The sequence below is a fragment of the Tetrao urogallus genome (assembly GCF_951394365.1).
Source record: "Tetrao urogallus genome assembly, chromosome: 18".
Lineage (NCBI taxonomy): Eukaryota > Metazoa > Chordata > Aves > Galliformes > Phasianidae > Tetrao > Tetrao urogallus.
The window spans coordinates 9,929,169-9,955,601 of NC_136831.1; the positions used below are offsets into that span (position 1 = coordinate 9,929,169).

The following is a 26,433-nucleotide window of genomic DNA, read 5'->3' on the forward strand; positions in this document are numbered from 1 at the left end:
TGGCTCCAACACCTCCTGGTCGGGCATCTGTACGGAGAGCAGCACCAGGCACCAAGGTTATCTGGAAGAAACTATGGTTTAACCAGATTGTGACTTTCCAGGTGAAATCATATGCACCAGATGAAGCACCTTCATTAGATACTTCAGTCTTTGTGCTTTTGTCCTTTCTGTTTTTAGTGTCATTCAGCAGAGTGCCCCCACAAAGAATCTGGGGATCTGGGAATTTAAGGAAAGGACAGTGATAGGCCAGCAGGCTTTAGCTGATATATATATAGTTTTCAAAAAGGGGGGAAAAAAAAGAACCAATGTAAGCTGTGACAGTCTTTCCCTTGATGAGCTTGAAATGCCCCAGAGGAGGGAAAAAAGCCGCAGCAGCAGCAATCAAGCACAGCTACTAGCCTTCAGGGCTGACTTTCATATTTCTAATGAGCAATTGTGAGAATTAATCCAGTTGAACAATCTCTGTATATCTAACTAAAAAGCTTTATCCCAGATGGCACGGATACCACCTTATACGCTTACCACTGCACACATTCAGAGTGACCCAGGCTCAAGGAACCTGTGCTTTTTGCATGACTCCATCTCTCAGGCTTCCGTACTTGGGAAGTTTGGAGGTTTTACCCTCCCTTCAGATCTGAAAGTAAGGAATTTACTTTCTCTCTCTCATGCTCCCCAGTTGGGTCAGGTAACACCCAAATCTTTTGAACCTTCTGGGATTTGACTGAACAGTTTACTAGCTGAAACATTAATGAACATACTGTTCATCCTTTTTCCCAGTTGATCATTGCTCAACTTTTCTACTTGCTTTTCTTGAGCGTTCCAGACTGTCACTCATTATAATACCTTGCTCTCTGCCTTGGAACAAATCTGAGTTTTCACCACACTCACACAAGAGACCAGGTGAAAAGTTTCCTGTAAGTCAAAAACTGAATATTCATATTGGTTCTGTTTTATCCACTACTTCATATGCATCTCCAGACTGCTCTGAAAAGTTATGGTATCATCTCTCTACCCAATTTTATGTGTCCATGCTAGAAAACAGAAGTACTTTAATCACTGGGCGAGTCCACCCAATGAAGGATGGAGAATCACGAGGAACCTGCAGGCACCAGAAGGAGTGTGGGTACCTGAGTGGGGCTTTCAATGGCAGGGAGAGTAAATCCTACAGGATTTTGCAGTGAATTTCCACTGCAAGAAACTGTAGCCTGAGGCTATGGGTGTTGACAAGCCCTGTCTTGTCCTTGGGCTGTTCATGGTGTGGTTCTGTTAAATGGTGTCATTTGCTTCAGGATGAAGCACTATTCATCAGGAAATCTCCATCAAACAGGACATTTCAAGTAGTGAAACAAGCATTAGGCAAGATTAGTAAGGAATAAACTCCTGGCCAGATTGCTGGACAGTACAGCAGGGCTCTGTTTCCAGAGCTCTGTTTCAGATCTGTGCTTGGACATGAATTTGTTTCAGTGATTTTAATCCTCTCAGACATTAAGAAATATCAGAGGTACTATGACAAGGAAGCCACAGGTCCAGCTCGTTTTGGGAATCAGCTCAGAACATGGAATACATGATGGCCAGGAAACCCAGCACTACACAGTCATCAGTGCTGTGTGGATGTAAGCAGGGCTGCTGGGGCTACGAGGTACCAAGGGTCTTTGGCAACATGAGCCTATGGGTCTGCAAGCCTTGAAATTTGTATCACCAAACCAAAATGCATAACTGGACTAACAGAAACTGTAGAACAGTAGCCATGGAAGGAAGGGAGAAAGGAAAGGAGAAAAAAGAGAAGGAGAAAGAAAGAAAAAGATAAACACCCATCACATCTGAAGAAGTTTTCAGGTGGGATTTTATGCTCTACAAGGATAGCTTCCTGCCCAGGTGAGTCCCATGTGTCCTCAGCTTTTAAGACTTCTGTTTCTAGGGAAAATGTGCTGTCAGTTCCCTCTCTTACATTTACCTGAAGTGAACCAGACGTGGGCTTGGGAAGGGGAACCTCAAAGGATCTGCACCACTTTACTCAGCATGTCTTCTGAAAGGTTTTGTTCTGTGAGAGAATGTTTGGTAGGTGGAGATGCTTCCTGCCCTGCAGCTATGTCCAGCTGGTGGCTGAGCCCAGCCTCCTCAGGGTCACACTGCTCATCTGTAGCATGGGAAACGTGGATCATGATTCAAACCCTGCCTCTTTTCTTTGGCATTATTCTGAGTGCCACAAGTAGGAGAACAAGAGGATTTGTCCTATGCACCTGCAAACATCTCAAGAAGTATGCAAACATCTCAAGAAGGCAATACTATGGGCACAGCCACGTGCTGACAAAGGTGGGCACAAAGCAGTGCAGCTCTGGCCATGCCTGTACTGCAGGAGGGAAATGCAGCTGAAATGCTTTCAGCTTCTCCAAGCAGTCCCTGGGTCCCCGGGAGGTTGGTGCAGCTAAACCAGGAGGTTTGTGCAGCTGAAGGTACGCAGCCCACCTGCAGGAGCTGGATGAGAGACAGCAGAGCACAGCGGCACCTCCGATGCTCCTTCTTCTCTCTGATGGAGAGGGCACTGCCACTCGTGAAGCCATGCCCAGCTGCCAACCCTTCCTTGGGCTCAGAGGGAACCCACAGCCCACACAGCGCATAGAGGTGCGGGGCCCGTCCCGCACCACGCTGCAAAGAGTTAAGCCTTCGCTCTGTTGATATTTCCAAGCAGCTCCGAAAGTCCCTGAGACAGGGAGAGCCCTGATTGGCTGCGTACCGGCCGGTAGTAATTAGTATCAGATATCAAACTTCTGTCTTTGCTAAGACCCTTTCCGATAGTCGCTGCTCCCCGCTAGACGATGACATCAGCCAGGACACCCAGCTGCTGGTAGTAAACTCCGCGCGGGAGGAGGCTCCCGCTAGCGAAAAGTTAATTAGTTCAACACAGCACAGGGGGAGCAGTTGGTTTCTGTGGAGGGTCAGTACTGGATGGGACCAAATCTTTCAAAGCCACTTGCTGCTTCTTACCAGCCAGCTGTAAAAGCACCCAGAGGGTCCGGGAGAGCTGGATGAATCCTGAGCACTAGCCGTGGCCAGCTTTTCTCTTTGGAGGAAGTTAATGGTTTAAGTGAGGGGCGTCTGGATCTGGTCCCCAAGACACCATGACACTCCTGGGGTCTGAGCACTCCTTGCTGATTCGGAGCAAGTTCAGATCAGGTAGGGGAAACCTCCAGATTTCTCTTAAAACTTCTCTCTCTGGCAAGCCGCAGCCACAGACTGTTTTGCATTAAATGTTTGGAAGCAGCATGCGAGCAAAATATTCAGGGGGTCATAGAGTTGTCACAGCTTTGCTCTTACAGAGGCTATTCTGCAAGTGGAGAAATTCATCTTCCCTTCTCTCTGCTTCTTTCTTCTTTTTTTTTCTTCTTCTTCTGGTTTTTTATTGTCTTCAATTTATGCCTGTGGTTAGTTTTGGCAAAATTGCACTTGCCGGGTCCCCTGCCCTGACCCTACATTATAGGATTTGGGCAGGAAGCCAGAAGGGCATCTGTGAAAAGCAGCATACGGAGCGCTGTCTGTCCGTCCCAGGTGCTCGGGGGCTGCGGTGGTAGCGGCGGTGGGGACGGGCCCGGCGCTCACTCTGACATGCAGGCAGCTGACTTTGTTCCATTAAAGTTGTGACTAATTGGAGAAAAATGAATTTGAAGAAATGCGTCATTTTTAGAAGTAAAAATAACAAATGGAACATGAAAAGTATTTAAAGTGACATCATCAGAGAAATAAAACCAGAGCCACACAATTGATCGCCACTCTCGGAGGGTTTGCGAGTAAAACATGTCTCAGTCGCGTAGGGCAGGGGGAGCTCCGCTAAGGGGCTGCTCAGAGGACGCTCAGCACGAGTGAAGGTGAGTGAAGGTGAACTATGGGACGGTCCCTTCTAAATCAGACCCTCTGCTGGATATTCATGCCTTTATTCGCTGGCTATATTTATAGTAAGTATGCTATGCTTCCGAGCGGGTGTCTCATAATGTTTGTTAACGAATATAACATACTGTAATATTGACAGAGCTTGCTTCAGTCACAGGGGCAAAGTCCTCGCTGTGAAGTTATCAGTGGGGATGTTGGGACAAACCAGCTGCATGTGCCCCACGCAATGCTGTGGGGCAGGACGGGCCGTCACGTTGGCAGATGGTCTGGCATGTCAGCCGTTCCGCATGTGTGTGTGTGTGTGCGCGCGTGTGTGTCTGCGTGCCTCCTTGTGCGCTGCAGATAATGAGATTGGAGATTTATGACACTGATGGTAGACATGAGTGGTGTTATCAGGATCTCTTAGATAGCTGGGTGGTCAACTTAAACTTTGTTTTCTCAGCAAATGCAAAGTTGGCAATTGGTTGAAAACCTAAGAGTGTGTGTGCAAACACGAGTGTCCTAGTTTGGCTCAATTATACAAAACTTGGGTCCAGGGCTTTGGTGTGGTTTCCATATCACTCTGATCTTACATTTCACTAGATTAAGTCATTCCTTAGATTTTGTTGGTATATTATGTTGCGTTGCTGTTCATTTGAAAAAAAAATCTGTAACAATTCCTCCAGCAACTACAAAGCAACACTGCCACCTTTCTGAAGCAAGCAGGATGGGCTGCACTGTGTGTCCCTGCATTCTTTGCAAATGAACCAGTATTGTTTTTGAGGCTCATTTCTGCTTTGTTTGTAAGCTGGCTTTATTGTGGAACCAACAGTGGGATCTCTAAACATATTTTTCAAATGATTCTTCAGTAAAAGTAAACTTTGTGGGTCACTGCGCCCATAAATTCTCGTGCCTTTCAGCATTTCTGGGGCAGTCAATTTGTGGGGCATTCTTTGGTGCATGACTGATTCCCACAGCTGCCACTCCTCACTATTGCCTGGTGAAAGACAAGATTCCCATTTGACGAGATTTCTCTGCCTATTTGTTAAGGTCGAGTCAGGCCTGCCAAGATCCCCAATGCACAACTGCCCTTTGCCGTTTGCATTGCCGCGGCCATAGGAGTGCCAATAGATCAGTAATGCTGCCGCCTTCTTTGGATTTTAGAAGCATGGAGGACAATGAAAAAAAAAGCTAGTATAATGTGGTTGAAGCAGTGAAATCTCTTTTACATAAGTCTCTTAGGGACATTTTTCTCTGCTGCCCCTGCTCCATGTGCAGCCTTGGTAGCTGCATACCCCAGAGTGACAGCAGGAAGTGAGGAACCAGCCAGGGGGATGCAGAGCTTCATGGTGCATCCTTGCTTTGGCAGTGGTCTTTCACAGGCAGGTATGAGGCTCTGCTAGCCCCCCGGGTATTGGCAAGATTAACTGTGCTCTGTGACTCATGATAAGTCAGAATCTCTCTTGAAGGATCCCATGCTAATGTCATTAAAGGCTGGGGTAAATCTTAATAACCGCATTTTTGTTGTTTCTCCAAAGTTTGCGTACACTGAACAGCAGAGAGTCATTTGTGTGCTAGAGAGTGCAAGAAATACATGACATACTTGCTGTTTCTTCATCCCAGAATCTCCTTGATATCTGTGACACACAGCAGGCAGATAGTTGGGTATAGAGGTGGCAGTGAGAAGGAGGTGGCATGTGAGTGTCCTTCCTGGAGTGCTTTGTGGGTGCCTTGCTTCCACCCAGCAGCAAGAGCAGCACAGAAGACTTTGCCCAGGGAAGGCCGGGCTGCTGGAGTTGGTGGCTTTTCCACACAGTGCCCTGTAATCCTCCTTCAGTCCCACAGTGTTTCCTCTTGCTCTTGTCTTCCCGGTGGCCTGTAGAGAAGGACCAGCACAGCTGTGCTATGTGGAGAGATGCAGTTCCCGCAGTGCAGAGCACCAGGAGCTGCTCCAGAGCAGCCAGATCCAACCACCAGCATGTGGCAGGCCGTTAGGTTTCCTCTCCCCTTCCTCCAGGATTTGTGTGCGTGTTTATTTTGTCTATTTTTGCCAAAGATAAATATACTGATCTGAGGTCATCCTGACAAATTTTGCTGGAATTATGATTCTTCAAGCCTGCCATGCTATCGCATGTGCTCCAGTTGTCAATGGGATTGCATTAAATCAACCAGAACATTGAAGGGCTGTTCCAGAAAGTATTTAACTCTTCCCAGAGACAATTATTTATGTGATCTTCTGCTTTGAATACAAACCAATTGTGCTCCAGACGCAGAGAAGTGTTGTCATCAGACAGAGCAAACAAAGCTGGCGAGTGCAGAATTAACCTTACCTCTGACCTTTGCTGTTCAGCGATAAGGAAAGAGAGTTTAGATGGTATAACAACAGTGGCAGTCCAGATAATTGGTGGAAAGTGGAAGTGTAACACTATAAACATGTCTCCGTGTGCCGTACAAGGGGCAATATCCATGCCTGGTTGTGGACGCACAGATGTGAATGTTCAACGAAGACTTGCTTGCCTGTATAGAGGAAAGAATTAGAGCTTGAGGTAAGATGGTCAAGATGGGAGATGAAATTATTCTGTCTGCCATGGTGGAGAGAGGGATTTGGACTGAAATCTGCAGGTTGTTAATGGCAGAAGACAGAAGGTCTTGGTAGGGTGGTAGACTGGACGTGGGAGTGGAATCTTCATTTTTCAAAGAAAATGTGTGTGCACATATTTCCTTTCCAATCAGGCATTCGTTCAGGTCACAGCCAGCGCCTATGTTCAGACCATGGCCTATCTGTAGCTGATAACAGTTTTGTGATTTCATAAAGTTTTTGTACAACACTGACTTGATTATAGACCATTGTTGGGTTTACGTTATCATTCCAGCATCTTGTACCTTGGTGTTTTAGCTGTCAAAAATCTGTTTCTCTGTCAGTTAGGCATGTGTTACAGCGCAGATTGAGCCATACCTCACTGTGCTTGAGGAGAAGGACGTGCAGACTGCTCAAAGGGAGGCTGAGGGGATCGTGCCAAGGAAGACTGGTGACAGCGTGTTCTCGCAGGGGTTGGGTTGTGTGTTGTGATGAACACAGCTGGTTGTTCTTTAGTGGTCTCCTGTGCCTTTCTGGTGACACCTGATAGTGGTGGGTCTGTGCTTCTTGTCACCCAGATGTAGTCTTTAGACTCTTCCAGTTGTGGACCTGGATATGGGTTTTGAGATGCTGTTCTCACTGATATAGCTGAGATTTCATTGTGGTGATGTGTGGCCTCCCAGGAAGTACAGAAACTTGAGGAAACACATCCACTCCCAAAGCACTGAGCATCACATGTAGAGGCAAAGCTGGCTGCAAGGCAGCTCCTGGCTGGGAGTGGCTGACGACAGCTGCCTCTTCTCCAGGGCTGTGTCTGCCAACTTCTCTGCATACACGAATCTCACACAGGTTGTGTCAGAGGCCTGGAGATGTGATGCTACAGAAAAAAAAAGAAAAAAACCCATTCACTGAGTCCCGGCTACCAGCAGAGCAGGGAGTCCAAGATCCATGGGGAAACTCAGGGCAGCAGGCCCTAAGCTGCTCTGATGGATCACTGCTTTGCTCTGCTTGTGGTGTCAGCCCAAACCCTGGCTGATTACCCAGCTAAGAGTGCTGGTGACTCCGCATTCATCTGTGTACAGCCAGCATGGCAGGGCCTGGTGTTTCATGTTTTCTCAGCTGTTGTTTGACATGCAGCTAAGCTGCCGTTGCTGCTGCTGCCGCTGCTGTTGAAAACAGGAGTCTCTCCTCCCCATCAGCCCATTCCCAACGCACTGCCACCTCCCTGGTGTCCCAGCAGAGCAGTCCTCATCCTGCACCCCACTCAGCTGCACTCATGTTCTTAAAAGCCCAGCTATGGGGCCAAGGACGGTAGGAATGAGCTGCTGGGTTGGTCAGCAGAGGTGACAGTGTCTTCACTCTTGCTTTTATCGGTATCACTGCCAGCTTCAGTTGCTGGTCAAACTACTGGTTCACATCTCAGCTATGCAGATGAGCAGAACTGGCCCAGTGGCTCCAGGTGATGCAGGAAGCAGCAGGCAACTGCCCAGCTGTCCCCTTTGCTAGCAACACTGCATCAAAGGAGGGTGAGAGCACAGCAATTGCACTGGTTGTGAATGCAGCTTCCAAACAGAGCTAAGGTGCTGGTGCAGCCCAGTCAGGAAGCCAGCTTATGGAGATCTCACTTGTAGCCATGTGCAGGAGCTGGGAGGGTCTGCCAGAGATGGGGCCAGGTGCTCAGACAGACATCAAGATGAAGTGGCATCCCTGCAACCCCACCTGGGCAGCTGTGAGGCTGACCTGAGCCCCAAGCAAGCCTTGTGCTGCCTCAGGATTTCCAGGGAACCAACTCTGACAGCCACAAAAGTGTTGGTGGGAAGGGACCTCTGGACTCCTTGCCTACTGCTGGCTGTGATTTAACAATAGCCAGCCATGTCTTCCTCTTATGAGCCCTGAGCCCACTACAGAGGCCTCTGTGTGCCTCCTGCCAGGGTGCTCTGCATGCTTTTGCACGCGGGATGTTCTGATGCAGGTGATGAGGCCCCTGGTTCATCCCATCCTGACTGGCTGCTGAGATGACATACGCTAACCTTCACAGCTATGCAATCAGATGAACCCTGTGCCAAGGCATGCAGGAGTCACAGCTATGGCAGGAAGGCCCCAATAGCTGCAGGCTCAGGCCACAGAGGTGAGCAGCCACTGCAGACTGAAGCCAGGTCTGCCTGCTCCTGGGAAGGGTGATTTGAACGGGGCTTTTCCAGAGCATCTGTAGTTCAGGCAAGGTCCAAGCTGTTCTTTTTGCTTCCTAAAGCTCTGAGGTCACCTCCTGGAGAGGATGATGACTATTGCTAGCGAGTCACAAGCAGTGATCAAAGTGGGGTCAGCAGAGCCAGCCATGACTGATGCCCAGAGGGCTTCTCAGCACCAATGACATAAGCCCTCCACAGAGAGTGCTTCTAGAAGCTGTGTCACTAAGTGGGACTTTGATCTAGGACAGAAGAGAAGGATATTTCTAACACAAAAGGATCGTGAGTAAAATAACTGGTTTGGTTCTGACCTGCCTTGCATTGTATAGGAAGGGATTTCTCATCAAGGGGTGCCATAGGAGCAAGCAGGGTTGCTGAAAAATATGAATATTCATAGTAAAAAATCATTCCCTTATCTGGAAGGTGACAGCAACCTCAAAGTGAGTCACAGGCTGCACTCAGAGCTCATGCCTCCAGACATAGCAAAGGAAGAGCACTGGAATGTGGCTGGGGTCAAACACAGCTTCAGTGAATTTCGCATCCTCTTGATGAAGCAGCTAAGGGGTATTGGCAGGATGGTTCCAGAGGCTCTTCCAGTCTGGCTTTTAAGCATTGTTAATCACAAGAGAAATACGCAAGGCTAAAACCACAAGCTGCAGTTCTCAATTGGAGGCTGCTGGAGGTAGTGGCTGCTTTTCGTCTTCCTGCAGAGGTGTTCAGTGTTACTGACTGACACTGGCTGTGACTATGCTTCTTTCAGATGGTTTGCATCAGGATTTGGAGATGATATCTTAAGATGCCACCACCTTAGAGTCAAGGTGTGCATCCTACTGAGGAGATCCGTATCTGAATTAACATTCAATGGATGAAATGACTGCTTCAATTCATTGAACTTGGGCTGGAAATGGTTGGCATTTGTACATGCTCATCTTCACATTATCTGTTAGCTTGCCCTGAATAGACAAAGCTGGATGAACTTTTCCTTCTTTACCTGTGATTTAAGAATGGGCCAGCAACTCTGTAAGTTCAGCGCTGAGGATGGCTGCTTCAAGGCACCAACACTGGCTGGGTACCAGGGGCAATGGGAGGGTTCAGACTTCCCCAGCAGCAAGGTTTGCCAGCATCTTCTAACCATCAGCTTCACCCTGGCATAAGGAGAACTGCATATGTGCGTCCTTTACCAGGTATTAAAGGCTACACTTCTCCCTCACAGTGAGAGTCCACCATTGGAGTCCTAAAAAGTGCTAGAATTTAGCAGGCAATCATCTCTTGTGAGGCCTTCACTAAACACTTGCTGTGATTGTGAGACAAGGTTTGTACAGGGGACATGGAAAAGCGACATGGAAAAGTGACACGCAATGGCATTTCAGGGAGCCTTGTGCTTCGGGAACTTCTCTGGAGGGGATTGCTATTCAGCTCCATCCCACAGCCCAGGGAAGCCGTGTTGTAAACATGAGCTGTTGGCAGAGCTCTGCAGGTTGCTTATGAGGACAAAAAAAGCTGTTCTTTCCTCTCTTCCCCTTCCAATACCAACTCTCAGGGCAGCTAAGGCTTCTCTCTGGTGCTATGCCAGTAGGCAGGAGATAAACATGCAGTCATATTGTGATTGTTGGTGCCCTTCTGCAAGCTGTACTGAGTTTCCATCAGGAAAATATGGGAATTTCATGTTTTACCTTGTAGGAGAGGAGATGGATGCACATGTGTTGATCTTTGTGGCAACAGATTTACAAAAACAGAGGTGTAGACTGATGTTATCCTTAAATACTGGCAGAGTTCCCTAAGCAATGGATGATCTAACTTTTGCAGGCCTGGGCCACAAAGATGTCCATAGCCTTGCACAAGGCGGGCTGCACTGTGCTGATTAATATTTGCATGCAGTAAATACTGAGCAATACTTCAGGGAATCTCTTCTTCATTAGATGCCTCCTCAATGCTCTACAGCTGAGGTCATGCCTCTAAGCCACTTAGTGACCTCAATCAGTGGTTCATTCCCATCTATCCAGAAAGATGCTTTGAACAGTGGTAGGTTCATGCAGAGATGTCACTGATTTCTCCTCACCACATTTTCTACTCCCTCTCAGCCCAGTAAGCATATTTGCATGCAGAGCTGGGCTCTGCACTGCTGTCATGCCTCTGGGAAGGTGATGAAGCTGGAAAGCTTTACTCATTGTCACTGCTGGGACAGGAGAGAATCTCCTGGTTATAAAGGTATCAGGAGAGGTCCTTAGGCTGTGAAAGAAGAGCCCTAGTATAGCAGAGCCAGTGACACTTGAATCAAAGCTTCTGGTAGCAAGGATTCAGCCTAAGGGTAGTTAACCCAAGAGTCCTGGAGAAGTGGCTTATTATAATGCTGAAGAACAAACACATGCAGTATCTATAGACTTAAAAACCTCCTGGGAACCATAATCTGCTGGCTTAAGGCTCCCACCGTGTTCTTATGGGTGGCAGCTGTGGTGCAGTATTAGTTACAGGTGCTTCTCCCTACTCTCAGCTCCATCCTTTCTGCTCTTAGCAGGCAATTAAAATTTATCTTACACTCATGGTGTGCCACGGTCACAAACAGCAGAGATGGCATCTACCCCTTCTAAGGGGCTTATGAATTTCTGCATTAGGCAGAAATTTAACAGTTTTGAGTAGTCACGGGAGCTGATCTGGCTTCCACACCAAACCTCATGCACTCAGTCACAGATACTCACACCATAATACAGAGGAGGTAGTGATGGACTTTCAAACCCCATCTTCTTCCCTGCCAGCACCCTCTGCCCACATGCAGACTCCCTTTGAGCTGAAGTAATCAGGCAGAAATCAGTGTCGGGGGCACCGCTTGCACCAGATCCAGTCCTATCCCTACCATCTGTGTGTAAAGTAAGGGCTGAGTTGGTGCAGACTGTGCAGCCCCTCCCTGGCACTGCTTCTTGGCTGCACCAAGTCTGGCCCCACAGCAGCAGGGATCAGTGCCAGGTCTCAGTGCCACACAGACCCCTGGAACATCATCCCTGACAGACATACTGGTACCTTAGGAAAATCCTGTGTCTCTTCCTGACACTCTGTCTCTCGCAGTTTTGCAGCTACGGCTTCAGCAGAGAAAGACCCGTGAGCAGCTGGCAGACCAAGGCATCATGCCACGTGAGTACCATTTTCTGCCTTTTTCACCCACCTGTGGATCTGGGGGTCAGTGTTCCTCCTGGGCACTGCTGGGATGCTCTGTGGCACCAGCTGCCTGCTCAGATCCCCAGTGCTCTGAGCAGATTGCTGCTGAGCTGGGCTTTGCTTCCAGCCCGGTAGCAATACTGTGCTCTGTGGTGCTTTAGAGTGGTGCTCAGCATTTGCCATGCAAGATACAGTGCTGAATTTAGGATTGCTGCTTAGCTTACACCATCCAAAAACTGAGCTGCATAGTGCCCTGTCCCAGAGGTCACAGTGGCAAAGCAAAGCACTTTGCAAGGGCAGAGCATCTCACATCCTCCTGCAGAAGTCAGGAGCTGCTGTGGAAGGGTCAGACCCACAGTACAGGGAAAAGTTGGAGAGGGATGCTAGAGTTCAAAATGTGTGTGAATGAAAATCCCCTTCTGCACAAGCAGAAACCTGTAGCATCTGTAGAAACAATCGTGAAACCTGTAGCACTACTGAAGAAAAGCTCAGGCTCCACGTGCATGAATCTGTAATGATCTGGGGCCCAGGTGAAGGACAATCCTGGTAGCTTTCCATCTTATCATGGGGGTCTCTGCTAAGATCACAGCTTTCCAGAAGCTGTGCCACGTTTGTCTCTTCTGGCTAACCTCAAAGACTGTGACACAGCTTTTGTTTAACCAGCAGAACAAGAGCTCTCTAGGATCATGGCTCTAGCACTGCCTGCTGCACCCTGCTCATCCCTCTGCTGCCCCTCTCTCATGCAGCTGCCTTCCTAAAAGATCCTGTTGAGGGAGCTGGCAACAGATGCCTTCTCATTACACTGTTGCCAGCATCAAGCATTAAAAAAACTCAAGCAAGATGATAAAAATCACATCTGTCAGGGTTTTAGGAATTATAAATTAAAGCTCTTCTCATTTTTCCTGTTTATTTCTATGGGCATTCAGATTCTGTGCTGCCTGACACCAGCAGGCAAGCATTTTAACTGTGGGACTCCAGGAGCTGGAGATTTGAGCAAAATGTTGTGGCATTTGTGATAAAATTTCAAGCACTGGCAATACGGTCAGTGGCCAGAAGTATGTCCAGTGTCTCCAAACCTGCTTATTTCATTCTGCACAAGTGGTCACACTCAGACAGTGTGCAGCTTACCCCTCTGCACGTGTATGCAGCTGCAGTGCCAGCCCAGCAGTTTGTGTACCTGATGCTGCGCTGCAGGGCTGGGCACGTGGGGCAGTTACTGACAGCTTCTTTACCCTTCCAGCTTCTAGGCTGACATTTTACAGTCTGCTTTCTGTTCAAGGAGACCATTTTGGGAAGCATGAGCACAGCTCAGTCACTAAAAACATTTTAAAAAGAGGCACTTTTGCCATTGTAAAAGCAGACATGCAGAATCCAGCTGCTGAATTTAACCTCAGGAGAAAGTGTAAGATGCTGGTGTTGGACAAGTGGGAATCCCAGCCAAACTTCCCTGTGGTCTGGGAACGTGCAGTCAGTTCTTATGAAAAAGTCTTTGTTTAACTTCCCATGTCCTGTCAGCTCTGAAGAGCTGCAGATGAGATGGGCTGTAAGAGCTGCACCAGGGTGGGATATTGATTCATATCCATTGCAGGTGGGCAAGAAATGAATATAGATGGTTGTGAGTCACTGTGGTTGAGAGTAGCTCATCTGGAAAGAGAACAGAGGGTCATTGCTGGTCTCTGTGCTGAGTCAGGTTTGGTGCCAACCTAGGAACACGTGCTTGATTCCATGTTGCAGGTCAGGTTTTATACAAAAAATGTCACATTTTCAGCTCATGCAGTCACAAGACTAAGAAACTTTGGTTTTTTAACTGATTCATTTTATATAGAAACCACAAAAAGAAGTGAAAGATTAGCACTGGATAAAAGCCTTGAGGGCTTGCTGAAACCCTTGCTGATGACCATCCACAGAACCTGCTGAGCTGTTCAGCAGTGTGGATTACAAGCACAGTAAGAGTGAAACTTCAGAGGAACTGAGAAAGCTGACTTGCTTTGGGTACTGAAGTCAGCAGTTCAGGGTGAAGTAATGGTGGTACCTGAGCAAAATGCAGTTAGATGGGTGTCCTTACCTAACCAAAGCCTGTTCTGTGTCTGGTTTGATTGGGCAAGATTAATGCCATCAGAGCCTTAGCTCTCTTCCTTTGGATGATTGTCTAAGAAATGTGAAACCTTCAGATGGTCCCATCACTGGAGAAGGCAGGAAACTGCCGAAAGGAGGCTGCTGAGGGGCAAAAGGCAGCAGTGCTGCTCTTCTGGACCAGGCTTAAAAGTGAACTCTGATGGTCAGAAGTTTGCAGGTTGCACATTGAAAAACTGGCAGGCAGAACAATAAACTCTAACATAAAAAGCTCTACAAATAATGACAAGCACTGACTGGTAAGCAGGGGCAGCCTCTGGGTCCCTTCAGTCCCGTGAGCGTGGGGGGAGGATGCATCTGAAAGCAAGGGAAAATCTATGTTTACTGAGACAAGACCACATTCCTGATGCAGGTATGTGTGCAGGTGAGAGCAGAACTTGTCCTGTTCTTCAGGCTCACTGAGTGAGAAATTCTTAGCTCATGCAGCACTGTATTACTGAACTCATGTCATTTTATTGTCTTAGTGAAACTGAAACTGGCCAGGCAAAATCTTTTAATTCAAGAGCATCCTTCTGCAGAAGAGAGGGCTGCAGGGACAAGTGGGGATGAAACCTTCCTGCATCCCGACCCAGGGGCTGCCCCAGACCCCAACCAGATCTGCCTAAAGGGAAGGGGTGGCAGTTTGCATCATCAAGGATTCCTCAAGGAAAAGTTCTCCCCAGTGCGATGGGATACAGAAATAGCTGTGCTTGAAGTAGGGACCCTTCTGCTGTATGCAGCCACCACCTCATCCTCTGACTTGAGCCTTACAGTCAGTAGTCCTAAAATTATCAACACCGAGCACAGCTCTGCCCTGTTGCCTCCAGACCTCAGCCATTTCAAGCTGCCAGGCCATTGCCTGACGAGGAATCTGAATAACCAGTGTTAGGAATGTCTTCATTTGTTTTTTCAGACTAATACAAGCTGCAGCATCCACATAATTCCTCCAAAAATCTTGGTAAATGGCTAAATTCTGCAACATTTTCCTCATGAATAGCATGGTGTTTGACTGGTCAGTGCCCCTAGCAAGCTCCCAGTGTCAGGACTTCGAAGTGAATGGAGCTGTAAAAGTCATTTCTCTTGCTACCTTCATTTTCTTGTATGCACCATTTTATTTTGCTTCTGGTTAAACTAGCTGTCACCAATCCTCATGGCTGCTCACTGGAGCATGGCACAGTAATGCTGGCTTGTCTGTATGTCGCTTTCCAAACATGAGAAGCAGGAATGTGTTTTGCTGTGATTCCCTGGAGGTTAGGGGTATTGCCTACCAAAAGCCAAGTCAGGCCCCCAATCATTTTGCAGCTTCCCTCATTCTTTTCATCGTCCTTTTCTAGTCTGATGCAGGACATCATGTCCTGTGTGAAAATAACTTCTGTCCTCATTGTATCCCACTCACAAGGTGGGAAAGGAATTCAGTGTTGCCAAACAAAGAGTTGTAGCAGGCTGTCTTTGTGGGTCAGGACACCTTCCCCTTCCCCGTCCCAATGGGAACATTTCATTTTGCTTGCTTACACAGACAGACAAGAATTTCTTCAGGGACTGAGAAATATTAACCCCTTCACCACACAAATTTCTCTTCAGTTTCTATAGAATCAGGCTAAACAAGGAAGTGTGCAGGGTCCTCCTTGACTCAGCACAGACTGCTCTCACTGGTCCAAGACCCAGGGATCATTTGCCTTTCTTTTGGGACCCTCTCTGGGTTAATCCTTAGTTCCAGTAGATGCTAAGATCTGTCTGGTCCTGGCCAGACAGCTGCCCAGGGAAGCACCATGTCACACCAGTGCTTCTGGGCAGAGGGCAGGTCAGTGTCCAGAGAGAAGGAGCCAAGAGAAGATGGAGGGGTGGTCAGTGATGGAAGAAGGACAAAGGAAAGCAGCTCCAGGGTCCTGGTTGCAGCACCCTTGCTGGAGGCTGTAATCCCATGGCCCCAAGTGGCCAGGCAGGTCTTTTCCTTTTTTTCTGCTGGCCTCAGTCACCTATAGGTGTTACTTGCAGGTGATGTTCCCACAGCCTGATGCTCTCCCTAGATCAGTTTGCCAGGCCTGTGGTGCCCCCCAGTCCCATTACCTGCAGGAGGAGCTCCAGGAAGAGCAGCACTTGCTCTCCAGCACATCCCCCTAAGCAGCACATCCCAAAGCCTGCACATCTCCCTGTCCATGTCCCTCCTGCACTCCCCGTCCCCTGCTCTCTTGCTGTGGCCTGGCAGAGAGCACAGGATTTCCCAGAGCTTTCCTGAGTTATTTTTAGTTAGTGCAATAAAGAGAGCAGCTAGTTTGTGTTGCTATTTTTATAGCACTCATTAAAATGCTGTTGCTGAATATCCTGGTGGCTGCTTGCTTCCACTCCTGTGCTGACTGCTCCTCTCTCTTTCCTGTTGCAGCACTGAAAAGCCCATCCGCATTCCATGAACAGCGAAAAAGTCTGGAGCGAGCCAAGGTAATTCCTACTGCCATCCCAATGAGTGAACACATGGGCTCGCTTTGCATGAGTTGTGGAGTTTGAAAGCACCTTTCACCACCCTGCCCTCATCTGGCTTCCTCTAGCAAGGCCCTATGGCCACAGACGAGGGTCAGGGCATCTCCCTTGCTTCAGACACGCTGGGGTCAAGCCAGGGTTCATGTGTCTAGGAGCACCCTTCTCCAGGCAGGGGGTTTAAAATTGCAGAGGGGACATCTGTCCCCTGAGCTTGGGGGTTTTAAAACAGTCCCTGGGCTTTACAAGAGCTTAAGGCAGGGTTCAGCCTTCCAGTAAACCTGCAACTACATAAATGTCCAACTACTTCAAGCCTCTGTTTTCCTTGCAGGGCCATATCCACGGCCCACTTCATGCTGTGCTGACTGCTCTCCACTCCCGCACAAGTCAGGGCATAGAGAACAGTCAGCATCAAACAGGACAGATGAGAGGCTAAGTATTTAGCAAGTGTGCAGGAGCAATGCGAGATGTCACCTGGAGAAAGTCCCCAGGAGGCTCATACTTGCCATCAGAGAGGACCTTTAGTCAGCAGCACTGCTGGTCCACTGCGATATCCCAGGGGCTAAGTGAGCCAGTCTCACACTCACCCCATTGCCTATCTGCACTCCGGCTTCCCAAAATATTGCTGAAGGCAGGGACGAGATAAGTAGCCATTTCCAGAGCACATTGAAACTCTGCGATGCGATCACACTTTGGAAAATCACACCAAACACTTTCTATAGCACCCAGCATGCAGCCCTGACCAAGCTGGAGAGATTTCTGCACACAGCATGGCAAAGGGAATAGTCACACAGGTTTCTCTTGAACACAAGAGTTTCTTCCATTAGTCTGCAAAATATGCTTACAGTCACATGGAAAAGGCCTTTGCAAGAAAGTATGGCTGTGAAATATGGAGAAGTGCTCTCCTGAGCTTAAACACACTCCAAATCACTTGCCCTGAGACTCCAGCAGTAATAAATGGCTAGCATAAGAAACACAGTCTGACTCTGAAAAATTAGCGTGCTTACGAAATTTCAAGCAATCCAAAGTATCCCTGAAGTGTCATATATTTTACATTTTTGTATACATTTGTGTCTCTGTCCTGCTCTTCAAAGGCTTTCACTGGCTGGTTGCCTGGGGGAAAGCGAAGGATGGTCTAGTCTATCCCAAACTGCATGCATTTTTAGAGCATGCTAATGAGCACACTGATGAACACAGCCTATAACAAAAATATATTCCTTTGCAAGGATGCCCTGCTTGTAGCCCTGACAGGAAAGGAGCAGCAGCTGTTTCCAGATAATTATTCAATAGCATTTGTTGTTTAGCTGATATTCCTTCAAACTGGTGTTCTGCAAACAGAAAGCAGATAACAGTAATGGCTTTCATGTGTTTTGAAAGCTCTTCTGCTTCAACTGATGCTAAAAAGAAAAAACACACCTGAGGTCTTTCTCCACTGTTTGCACCCCAGTGACACAAACACAGCTCATAGACAGTAAAAGGTCAAATGGAACTGTAATCACAGCAGAAAGTCAGGCTAGCATGGTGCCAATGCAGGAGTTAACATGGTGGTATCACGTCTGGAGGACAGTAATTCAGATTTAGCTCAAGTGAGGCCTTGATCTGACAGAGAAGTGAGTTGGGTGAATGTAACTGCACCCAAATGCAGGCATCATCCAGCTCTAAGCTGGCACAGAATCCAGGCAGACCTACAGGTGGTCCAAGCAAGGGATTGTGATGGTGAAAATAAGCTGGGGAAAAATTATGGGGGAAGGGGAAGAAATTGCAAAGGCTTCAGTAAATAAAATGTCTATTATTTGTTTAAACATGTCACTGGCTACGGACGAGGCTGGCGTTAGGCCAGGGCAGCAGACTTTGAAGTCGATGTCCTGTGGTAGATTGCTGGGCTGGAGGACAGAGGCTGTCTGGCTCAGCTTACACACAGCCTCTGCCTCACAGCAGCACAGCCCCAGCTAGGTCATTCCTGACAGATGTGCAGCAGCCAGCAGCCATCCCATCCACACCCTCAGCAACCCTCTGCACTGCACCCTAACCTAACCTGTGCTGTTACCATATCTTCCCTGCTTCCCAGCCCAAGCTTTTCAGTTGCAACTTAAGCCCATTACTTATCCTTCTACAAGCATGGACAAGCAGAGCCATTTATTTCTTTTTGTGCACCACGTTTTAAAATTATTTTGCACCCTGTTTCCCTACAGTAGGCGCATCTCTGAGCTGATCAGTCTCCTTTCCTCAGTCTCTCCTCATTGATCCCATTTCTGACTCAATGATTGCTGCTGCTGCCTGCCAGGTCCTTCCCACGTGTTCTTTCAGACGCGGGTCCCAGAGCAGGGCCTTGCTATTCCTTGTGTCCATTTGACATTCCCTGTGGCATTCCCTAGAAAGCTGCCTGCCAGTCCAAATTCTATCTAAGGTCACTGCCCACCGAGCACTGCAGAAACATCTCTGGTGGATTAATCTTCATTCCTTCCAGTGCTTGTGCAGCTGCCCCAGCTGATGCTAGCTGTGACCTGACCATAGTCATATTGTCCTTCTTTAACTGTATCCAATGAATTTCAGATGATTTCTTCAATTACTCCAAATCATTTTCTATTGCAATCTGTTAGTCTTGAATGAATCAGAGTTAAGCAGTATGTCTTCTATCATCCAAGGCATTAATGAAAAAATTGAATAGTAGAAAGAATTGCTGCAGAACATGATTTGATATATTCTTATGTTTACACTGTGAACCATTCCTAACTCCTTTGGTGACCCACAGTTACGCTCCTTTTTTATGCTTGTCTTATCCAGATCAAATTCTCTGGTTTGAATATGAGAAAATGAGATAATGTCAAAACATGCTTAGAGTCAAACTTTGTGACATACTTTGTTTATTCCTGTAACAGAAATCTGTCATCTCTCCATAAAAGGAAAATAGTTGCTGTGGTATCTTTTGTTCTTGGAGAATCCATCCTGGCCGTTACTCACCTCCTTGCTATCTTCAAAATCCCTTTATATAGATTGTTTGATTACTTGTTCCAATATCTCTCTGATTGGAGTCGTAATTTCCAGGTTTCTTCTCTCCATCTCTTTAAAAGCAGTAAATTATGCTCTCCCTGGCCCAGCTTCCTGGAGAACCAGAGATTGTTGCTGTTAGTCCAACCTGTATATCTTTTACCACAGGTTTTCTAATTTTCTCTAGCTGCTTGTGTTATTTTATATTTATCCTGAAGAGTTTAAACCTTTTAAAAAATGTGTATTTTTTTATACTATTTCTTCTAGCACCTCAACTTAGCAAACAGCTGATAATTAATCTAAGTTATTCTTTAGCTCTTCTTCACCAGGTAGTAAGCTTGCATCTGTAAACTTGAGGTCAACTGCCCCCAGTACCGACTTCCTTGGCACAGAGGAAGGTGTTTTTGCACCTCTGTATGCCCTTCTGTTCCTAAAGCCATGAAGAATTGGGTACAAGCTCATCACAAGCTCAGCTGCAGTGATCTGCAAAGTGTTTTTTCCCAAACCCACACTACAGATGGGGTAGATGGGGTGAGGAACTGCAGAGTATGTAGCTGCAGGAAGGCTAAGTCTTGTGGTTGACCTGGGGTGAGTGTCTGGGTATCCTCATGACCTGCTCAGCCTTGTATCTCATTGCAGAGTGACAGGCTTCCCACAGAAGTAATTGCTAAGACTACACCATGGCACTGCTGTAGTGCAGCTCTCAAAGATGATGTGGGTTGCTGAGCCAGCAGATCTGCCCCTCCCAGTAAGCAGGGCTCTTCCTTCCCATAAACTCTCATAAGATCTGAGGGATTAGAAGCCCAAGGATAATTGGCCAGGACACGGTGTAGTTGTGAGGATAGTGAACATTCAGCAGCTCTGTGCATGTTGTTCCCTTTCTGAAGAACTTCTGTTCAAGAATCAGCCAGTGTCCAGGTGAAAAAAAAATGCCATTTGGGAGCTCACTCAACCTAAACTGTAATAAATCCAAAAAAACATGGGACAGCACAGAGGCACCTGCTCTCTGTACCTTATTGATGCTCCAGTCAGGTAACACTCTCTGCATTTGTGTTCTGCAGACTGAAGATTATCTCAAGCACAAGATCAGAAGCAGGCCTGAGCGATCAGACCTGGTCAATATGCACATTTTACAAGGTAAGACTGCCTGGGATTTTCCTACATTCTTATCTCTCCTGCCCCACCTGAGTTCCTTTCAGGACTCTCGTTACTATTTACTTTGCCCCAGCTGCTCATGAGAGCCACTGTCAAAAGGGACATGCTGTATAGTAGCCAGTCCAGATCCCGTCTTTGGGTGGAAGACACACTTTTCCCCTGTCAGGAGGAGACCCAGGCCTTTCTAACCTTTGTTCATCTCCGGCAAGGACCAACGTGAGATGGTCCAGAAGACAGTGGGGTAGAAAACAACTATGAAAGAGAACTCTGTTAAAGGTGCAGAGGTCCTGCGCTTCTGGAACAGGTTGCCCAAGGAGGCTGTGGATGCCCCATCCCTAGAGGCATTCAAGGCCAGGCTGGATGTGGCTCTGGGCAGCCTCTTCTGCTGGTTGGCGACCTGCACACAGCAGGGGGTTGGGACTGGATGAGCGTTGTGGGCCTGTTCAACCCAGACTGTTTTATGATTCTATGATTCCAATCCTCATGAAGTGCAAACCTTGGGCACCTGTGGTAGCACACAAGCCTTGTAGCAGGTGATTCTCATATCTTCCCAAAGCTGGACGTGTTTTTTATTTTTTTGCCATAATTCTTATGGTGATGCTGAACAAAACGAAATGAAAGCTGATGGAAATAACAACCCTATAGCATTGCTATATGAGAAGGTTGAGCTCTGCTCTGTCTGTGCATTTTCCCCTTCCCCAGCCTGATGTCCCATTGCAACCAGGGAGCTGGCGGTGCTCTGCTGCATCCCATCACAGGCAGCAGATCTCTGCAGTGTCCCCCATTATCTCCAGAGATAAGGAGCTCCTTTGAGACAGGGAGGATTGTGCAGTCTCCCTCCTCGAACCCTGTCAGTCCCCAAGAAAAAGCAGATTACTTTCTGGTGACTGTAAAGGCTGGCTCCTGCTCACTCTGTGGATAAAGTCCGTATTTCTTTTTCCTCTGGCATGCCGGAGGTCTAAGCCAGGAGTCTGATAGATTCATGCCAATGCCATCCTTTAACTGTGTCTCTCCATCCCTAAAATGAGCCAGCATCATTGCCCATTTAACAGGTAGAAGTGTCTTTCCCTTAGGTTAGGCAAGTACAGACTGGAATTGGGCTGGAGGCAGTAGAAGAGATGTGGAGCTGCAGTCACTGAGCACTGATAGGGCTGGCCAGATACAGGGGTGGTGCAGAGCATGCCTAGTTGTGCATGGAGCACCTGGCTGTGCTACCCCACACACACTTCTGGGCTGAGGCCTCTACTCACTCATGGGGATGTGCCCTGGAGTATCATGGGCTTATCTACCCAGCTGGTTCCTAACAGGTCACAGAGGTGATTGAAATGGGGCAGCTGGAATATGTGCCATCATCTAAATGCCTTCCAGACACACCTTCTGTTACTGCTCACCTCAGGGACCTCATGCGGGTTCCACACAATCTAGTCTGAGGCCAGAAATGACTTACATCAGCTCTCCTGACCTCCTGCAGAGCATTATTCCCTGGTATCAAGCTTGTGTTGAGCACAATATCTCTTCCATAACAGTGTCTAGCCTTTGAAGGCAGCATAGCTTAGGTGCAGCCCTTCTTAGTTTTGACCCCCAAGGGGTATTGCAGTCTAGTTTAGGATCTTGCTCCCTCTCTACCCAAGCTGATGCTATGAGAGGAAACAGAACATCTTTGTTTGGGGAATTACTGTTTGCTATGGTAATTGGTTACTGCTCTGTCACCTCTCAGTAAGTGGGAGCTTCTCAGCTGGATTTGGTTTGGCAGTAGTTTCCAGATCTAGCTGCCTTTATTATGCTCCTCTCCACCAACTTGTTTTTCCCCTGGAGGCCTGGAACAGTGTCCTCACACTGCCTCTAAATGTTCCACTCCTGAAGCTTCAGCTTTTTACCTTCCAGAGCAAGGCATTTACTCCAATTGTCAAACACTGTTAATGGTTCTTTTCTCCAGCTGTTCCACAGAAGTACAGATCTGCATTAGACCACAAGAGCCACTGGGCTCCTGGCAGGCAGGAGGCAGAGTCCACTTAGCCTCTCAAGTCAGTCACAGCTTAATGAAGTTTCCATTGCAGATCATTCCTGGGCCTTCGGAAGGATGCTTCAGCTGCTGGCTGGGTTTGAAAGCCTAGGTTAGAAAACAAAGGCTTTTAATTGGGCATAGAGAAGCTTGACCTCAGGCTCAGGGTCAGGCTCAGGCTCAGATCCACATCTCAATGCCCCATCTTGCCTCCAGCCTCAGAGCAGCTCCTGCTGGACACTGAGCTCTGCTTGTGTCTTGGCTGCAGCCCAGAAATGCTGTGCTGAGGGGAAGCATGCTCTCAGCAAGCAGTGTGCTTACAGATGGCCCTGGTCCTGAACTGATGCCTTCCATTTGGCCTTTTAGACTCAGCTGCAGAGGGGTCCATTCAGTCCACTCAAATGAAGCTGAAAAGAGCCCGACTGGCAGATGATCTCAATGAAAAGATTGCTCTCAGGCCGGGTCCTTTGGAGCTGGTGGAGAAGAATATTATTCCTGTCGACTCAGCTGTGAAAGAGGCCATAAAAGGTAGTGGAAGTGAACGTGCATTTTGTGTTGTGTGCGTGGCACGGGGCAGGGGCCGGAGAGATTACAAGGACGCACAGCAGTGACTGCCTGGAGCTAAGAGTAGCAGCTGCACATTACTTAAATTTCCTTATTTTTACAGTAAACTGTCCAGTCCTACACAGCCTTACTTGGGTCCATGAAAAGAGAGTTTTCATCTTAGGGTATCTGTGATGGAAACACGAATCATTTTTCAGCCATGTATTCTCAGGGAGAATGCATCCTTTCTTCCCCCACCTGCCCCATCCAAGACTTTGAGTTCATAAATGATACTGCTGGAGAGAGGATGTTCCTTCCTCACTGACATGGGAGAGGGCTTGGGCTCACACATGCAGACATCAGGCCAACCTGGCCCTGCTTGTGCCCTGCCAAACTCTTACATCCCAAGCCCTGGTTCAGTGAGGCTGCTGCTTTGTTTTTCCACTGATGTCAGTGGAATGCAAGGTCCAACAGAGTAGAGGGAAAGGGGTGCCAGTCTTCTGGGGAACACAAGGAGCTGACTGCATCCCAAAGGAGAGTATTCTCTTACTATTTCCCAGTGCTTAGTTTATGCCTAAACTTAGTGTTCCTCCACCACCCACATCCCAGCTGGAGGGGGGAGGCAGGATCCCTTGCAGTTATTTCCCCCGTGCTGCTGCAGGAAGGGCAGTGCATGGGCTGAAACAAAGGAGACTGGTGACTCAGAGTTCACCAGTGCCAAAACAGGGAGATCTGAAAACAGAGAGAAGAGCAGGAAAGCCTGCAAGGTTGTTCAGTGCCAGCCCAGCAGCCCGTATTTCTGATGTCTGGGCTCATCTCTGTGTCCAAATTGGACCTCAGGCCTCAAGTGGGGCACTAAGAGCTATTCTGCCTCCAGGAACTCCTTGTTCTGTTGCTCCTCATTCCTAAATACATGGGATTATTTCCATTGGCATAATCCCATGACAAGTATCTATTCTGGGCTGAGGGAAAAACAGGGACAATGGCAGAGCTCTGGGACAGGAGGGGTCTTTGAACAGCAGGAGCGATGCAGAAAATGGGAACTGAGGCAGGAAGTACTTTGACTTTGGTTTCATCTCAGAAACCAGCAGATACAGCGTGAAATAGTGCAGGCTTAGACAGACCTCTTCCCTGTCCTCCAGTCATTCCTGCTCTTCGTTTCCCTGCTGCAAAGCGCACGTGGGGTACGCGCGGCAGTTTCTGCAGTCTGGTTCTTGAGCCACACCATTTGCAGCATTTCACAGCTCTTGCCTTTGAAGGTGAAATGTTCCAGGACTCTGTCTGAAGAGGAATTTTTAGGGAGAGTTCAAGCAAAATCTCCTTAGCCACTTATCGAAGGAGAGAAGAGCGAAAATACAAAACCATTAAAAAAATCCCTCCTCTTATAAACAATCAAGGCAGTTTGAGCATGATTCACTGGAGCTGGAGGCTTGGAGGCCAGGCAAAGCGTGCTTGAAGATTTTGAATGTTTCTTTCCATCTGCCTTGTCTGCAGCTTGTGGTAAGCAGAGATTTACAAGACAAAATTGTTAAAAACAAAAGTCTGGCTTTAAATCATTTGCTCAATTTTGAAATTTCTCTCTTTCATAATCCTCTTCTATCAATCACATGCTCAGGAAATACGTCCTGGAGGCCAGTTTTATCCCACTTTGGGTGAAACGTGCAGCATGTAAGGTCAGGCATTTGGGCATTTGGGTGTCATCAGAAGCGAGGCTGAAGCTGCACCAGGGCCCTCAGGTTTCTGTAGAAGCCACAAGCTGAGGGATCCTCAAGCTGATTTTGAAAGTTGGAGGCAGTTTGCTGTGCTCGTGCCTTGGGGCTGAAGGTTGAACAAGGAGCAGAGATGAGCACTGGCACTTTTGAACGTTAAGCCTTTTGTTTTTGCAATACCAGAAAGATGACAGGGTTTAAAATCGTTTTCCTTTAACCTTGGAATCTCAACTGTTTATACAGCGGAAAGTTCAGCTGACGTGTTCCTCTAATCACCTCCGGCAGGGTGAGCAGAAAGTGCCAGACCCCAACAGAAAGCCCTAACGTCCCAGTGACAGGAGGCCGCCAGTGCCCTACATAGCTGAGCAGTGATATAAGAACCTTTTTTTATCAGGTCCTTGTCATCACTTTGTCCAATATGTTTGAGAGGACAATACCCAGTGCATTAGAAACAGCCCCAAGCAAACACCATTCTGCCTGAGATTACAGCAGAGACATGGGATCATGAAATAACATGGCCAGCCCCGGGCTGAACGAGAGCAACAGATAAGGGCAGCACTCCCTGCTCCATGCAGGCCCCCAGTATCAAACAGCAGGATGCAGCACATTCCTGTCATGCTCCAGGCTGCTGCTGTGTCCTGAAGGTCCCCTGGACTCTGTGCTTTGGTACGTTTTCTCCTCACATGTTTGTGGAATGCCAGCGCAGTGGAAGTCTTGCAGATCCCCAAGTCCCTTTTTCTTGGACTGATTATTCCCAGCAGAGGATGCCCACACTTGTCTGTAGACATGGGGAGCAGCTTCCACCCAGTCTGGGGAGCAGACTGCACTGCCTTGCACTTCCTCAGGGAAAGTAAAGCTTGGGTACCGTGTCAGATGGCAGCTGTAGAGGAGAGAGGACAGGCCCTATCTCCAAACACAAGGAAGAACACCAGGCCCTGTGGAGCAGGAGGAGAGAGCCCCTCCCCAGCACACTATCGATCTCATATCCCTGTGCCTGTCTGCCCCAGAGTTGCCATGGCAAGGATGCTCTTGGGTTGTCCAAGCAGAAAAAGCAACTCCTCTTCAACACCAGGGTCCCAGAGGAAGCTGGTGCTGGTGATATGCACAGCACTCAGGATGGGGACAGGCAAATAGGACACAGAGCCATGTTGTCACAGGATACCAGCAAGCGCTGTCTATGCGGGATCTCTTCCCAACAGGAGCTCACGGCAGGCAGCACACCCTCCACAGGGGTCCAGCTGCTGCTGGTGGCTCAAAGAGCCTTCCTGGGGCGGGCAGCCAGGGCTCACCCACCCTGGCACCACAAGCTGGGGCAAGCAGAGATAACCTTTATCTTTCAGATAGGGCAGGGGTCAGAGCAGGAGGGTGCGTGTCAGTGAGAAGGTGCACATTGCTAGACCAGCAGCACAGACAGGTGGAGGTTTGTCCCCAGACCCTTCCTATTTCCCCATTTGTCACTTTGCTATCAGTGTGCCAAGCTGCCTGACAAATGCCAGATGTAAGCACGAGGAGATTATGAGCATGGCCATGCTGCTCCTTCCTCTACCCCCACCTGCAGCCCTCCCAAGCCTCACATGAGAGCTTTTCTTTTTCAACACTTCATTTATCAGTAAAAGCCTGGGGTCAAGAGCTCTTGCCCATCTGACTAGGAGATAGTATGCTGGGAGCTTTGCA

The 26,433-nt window shown here is 48.1% G+C and overlaps 1 protein-coding gene across 1 annotated transcript in view; it reads left to right on the top strand.

Moving 5' to 3' along the window:
• Positions 1 to 3,119: 3,119 nt before the first annotated feature.
• MYOCD (myocardin) overlaps positions 3,120 to 26,433 on the top strand; it is a gene marked incomplete at both ends in the record, with an annotated part of 32,813 nt that continues 9,499 nt past the window's right edge. Inside the window, 5 exons of the mRNA XM_079544169.1 lie at positions 3,120 to 3,174; positions 11,689 to 11,754; positions 16,271 to 16,326; positions 20,412 to 20,487; positions 22,874 to 23,035. Of these exons, the coding sequence (XP_079400295.1) occupies positions 3,120 to 3,174; positions 11,689 to 11,754; positions 16,271 to 16,326; positions 20,412 to 20,487; positions 22,874 to 23,035 (415 nt within the window). The remainder of the gene's footprint in view (positions 3,175 to 11,688; positions 11,755 to 16,270; positions 16,327 to 20,411; positions 20,488 to 22,873; positions 23,036 to 26,433) is intronic.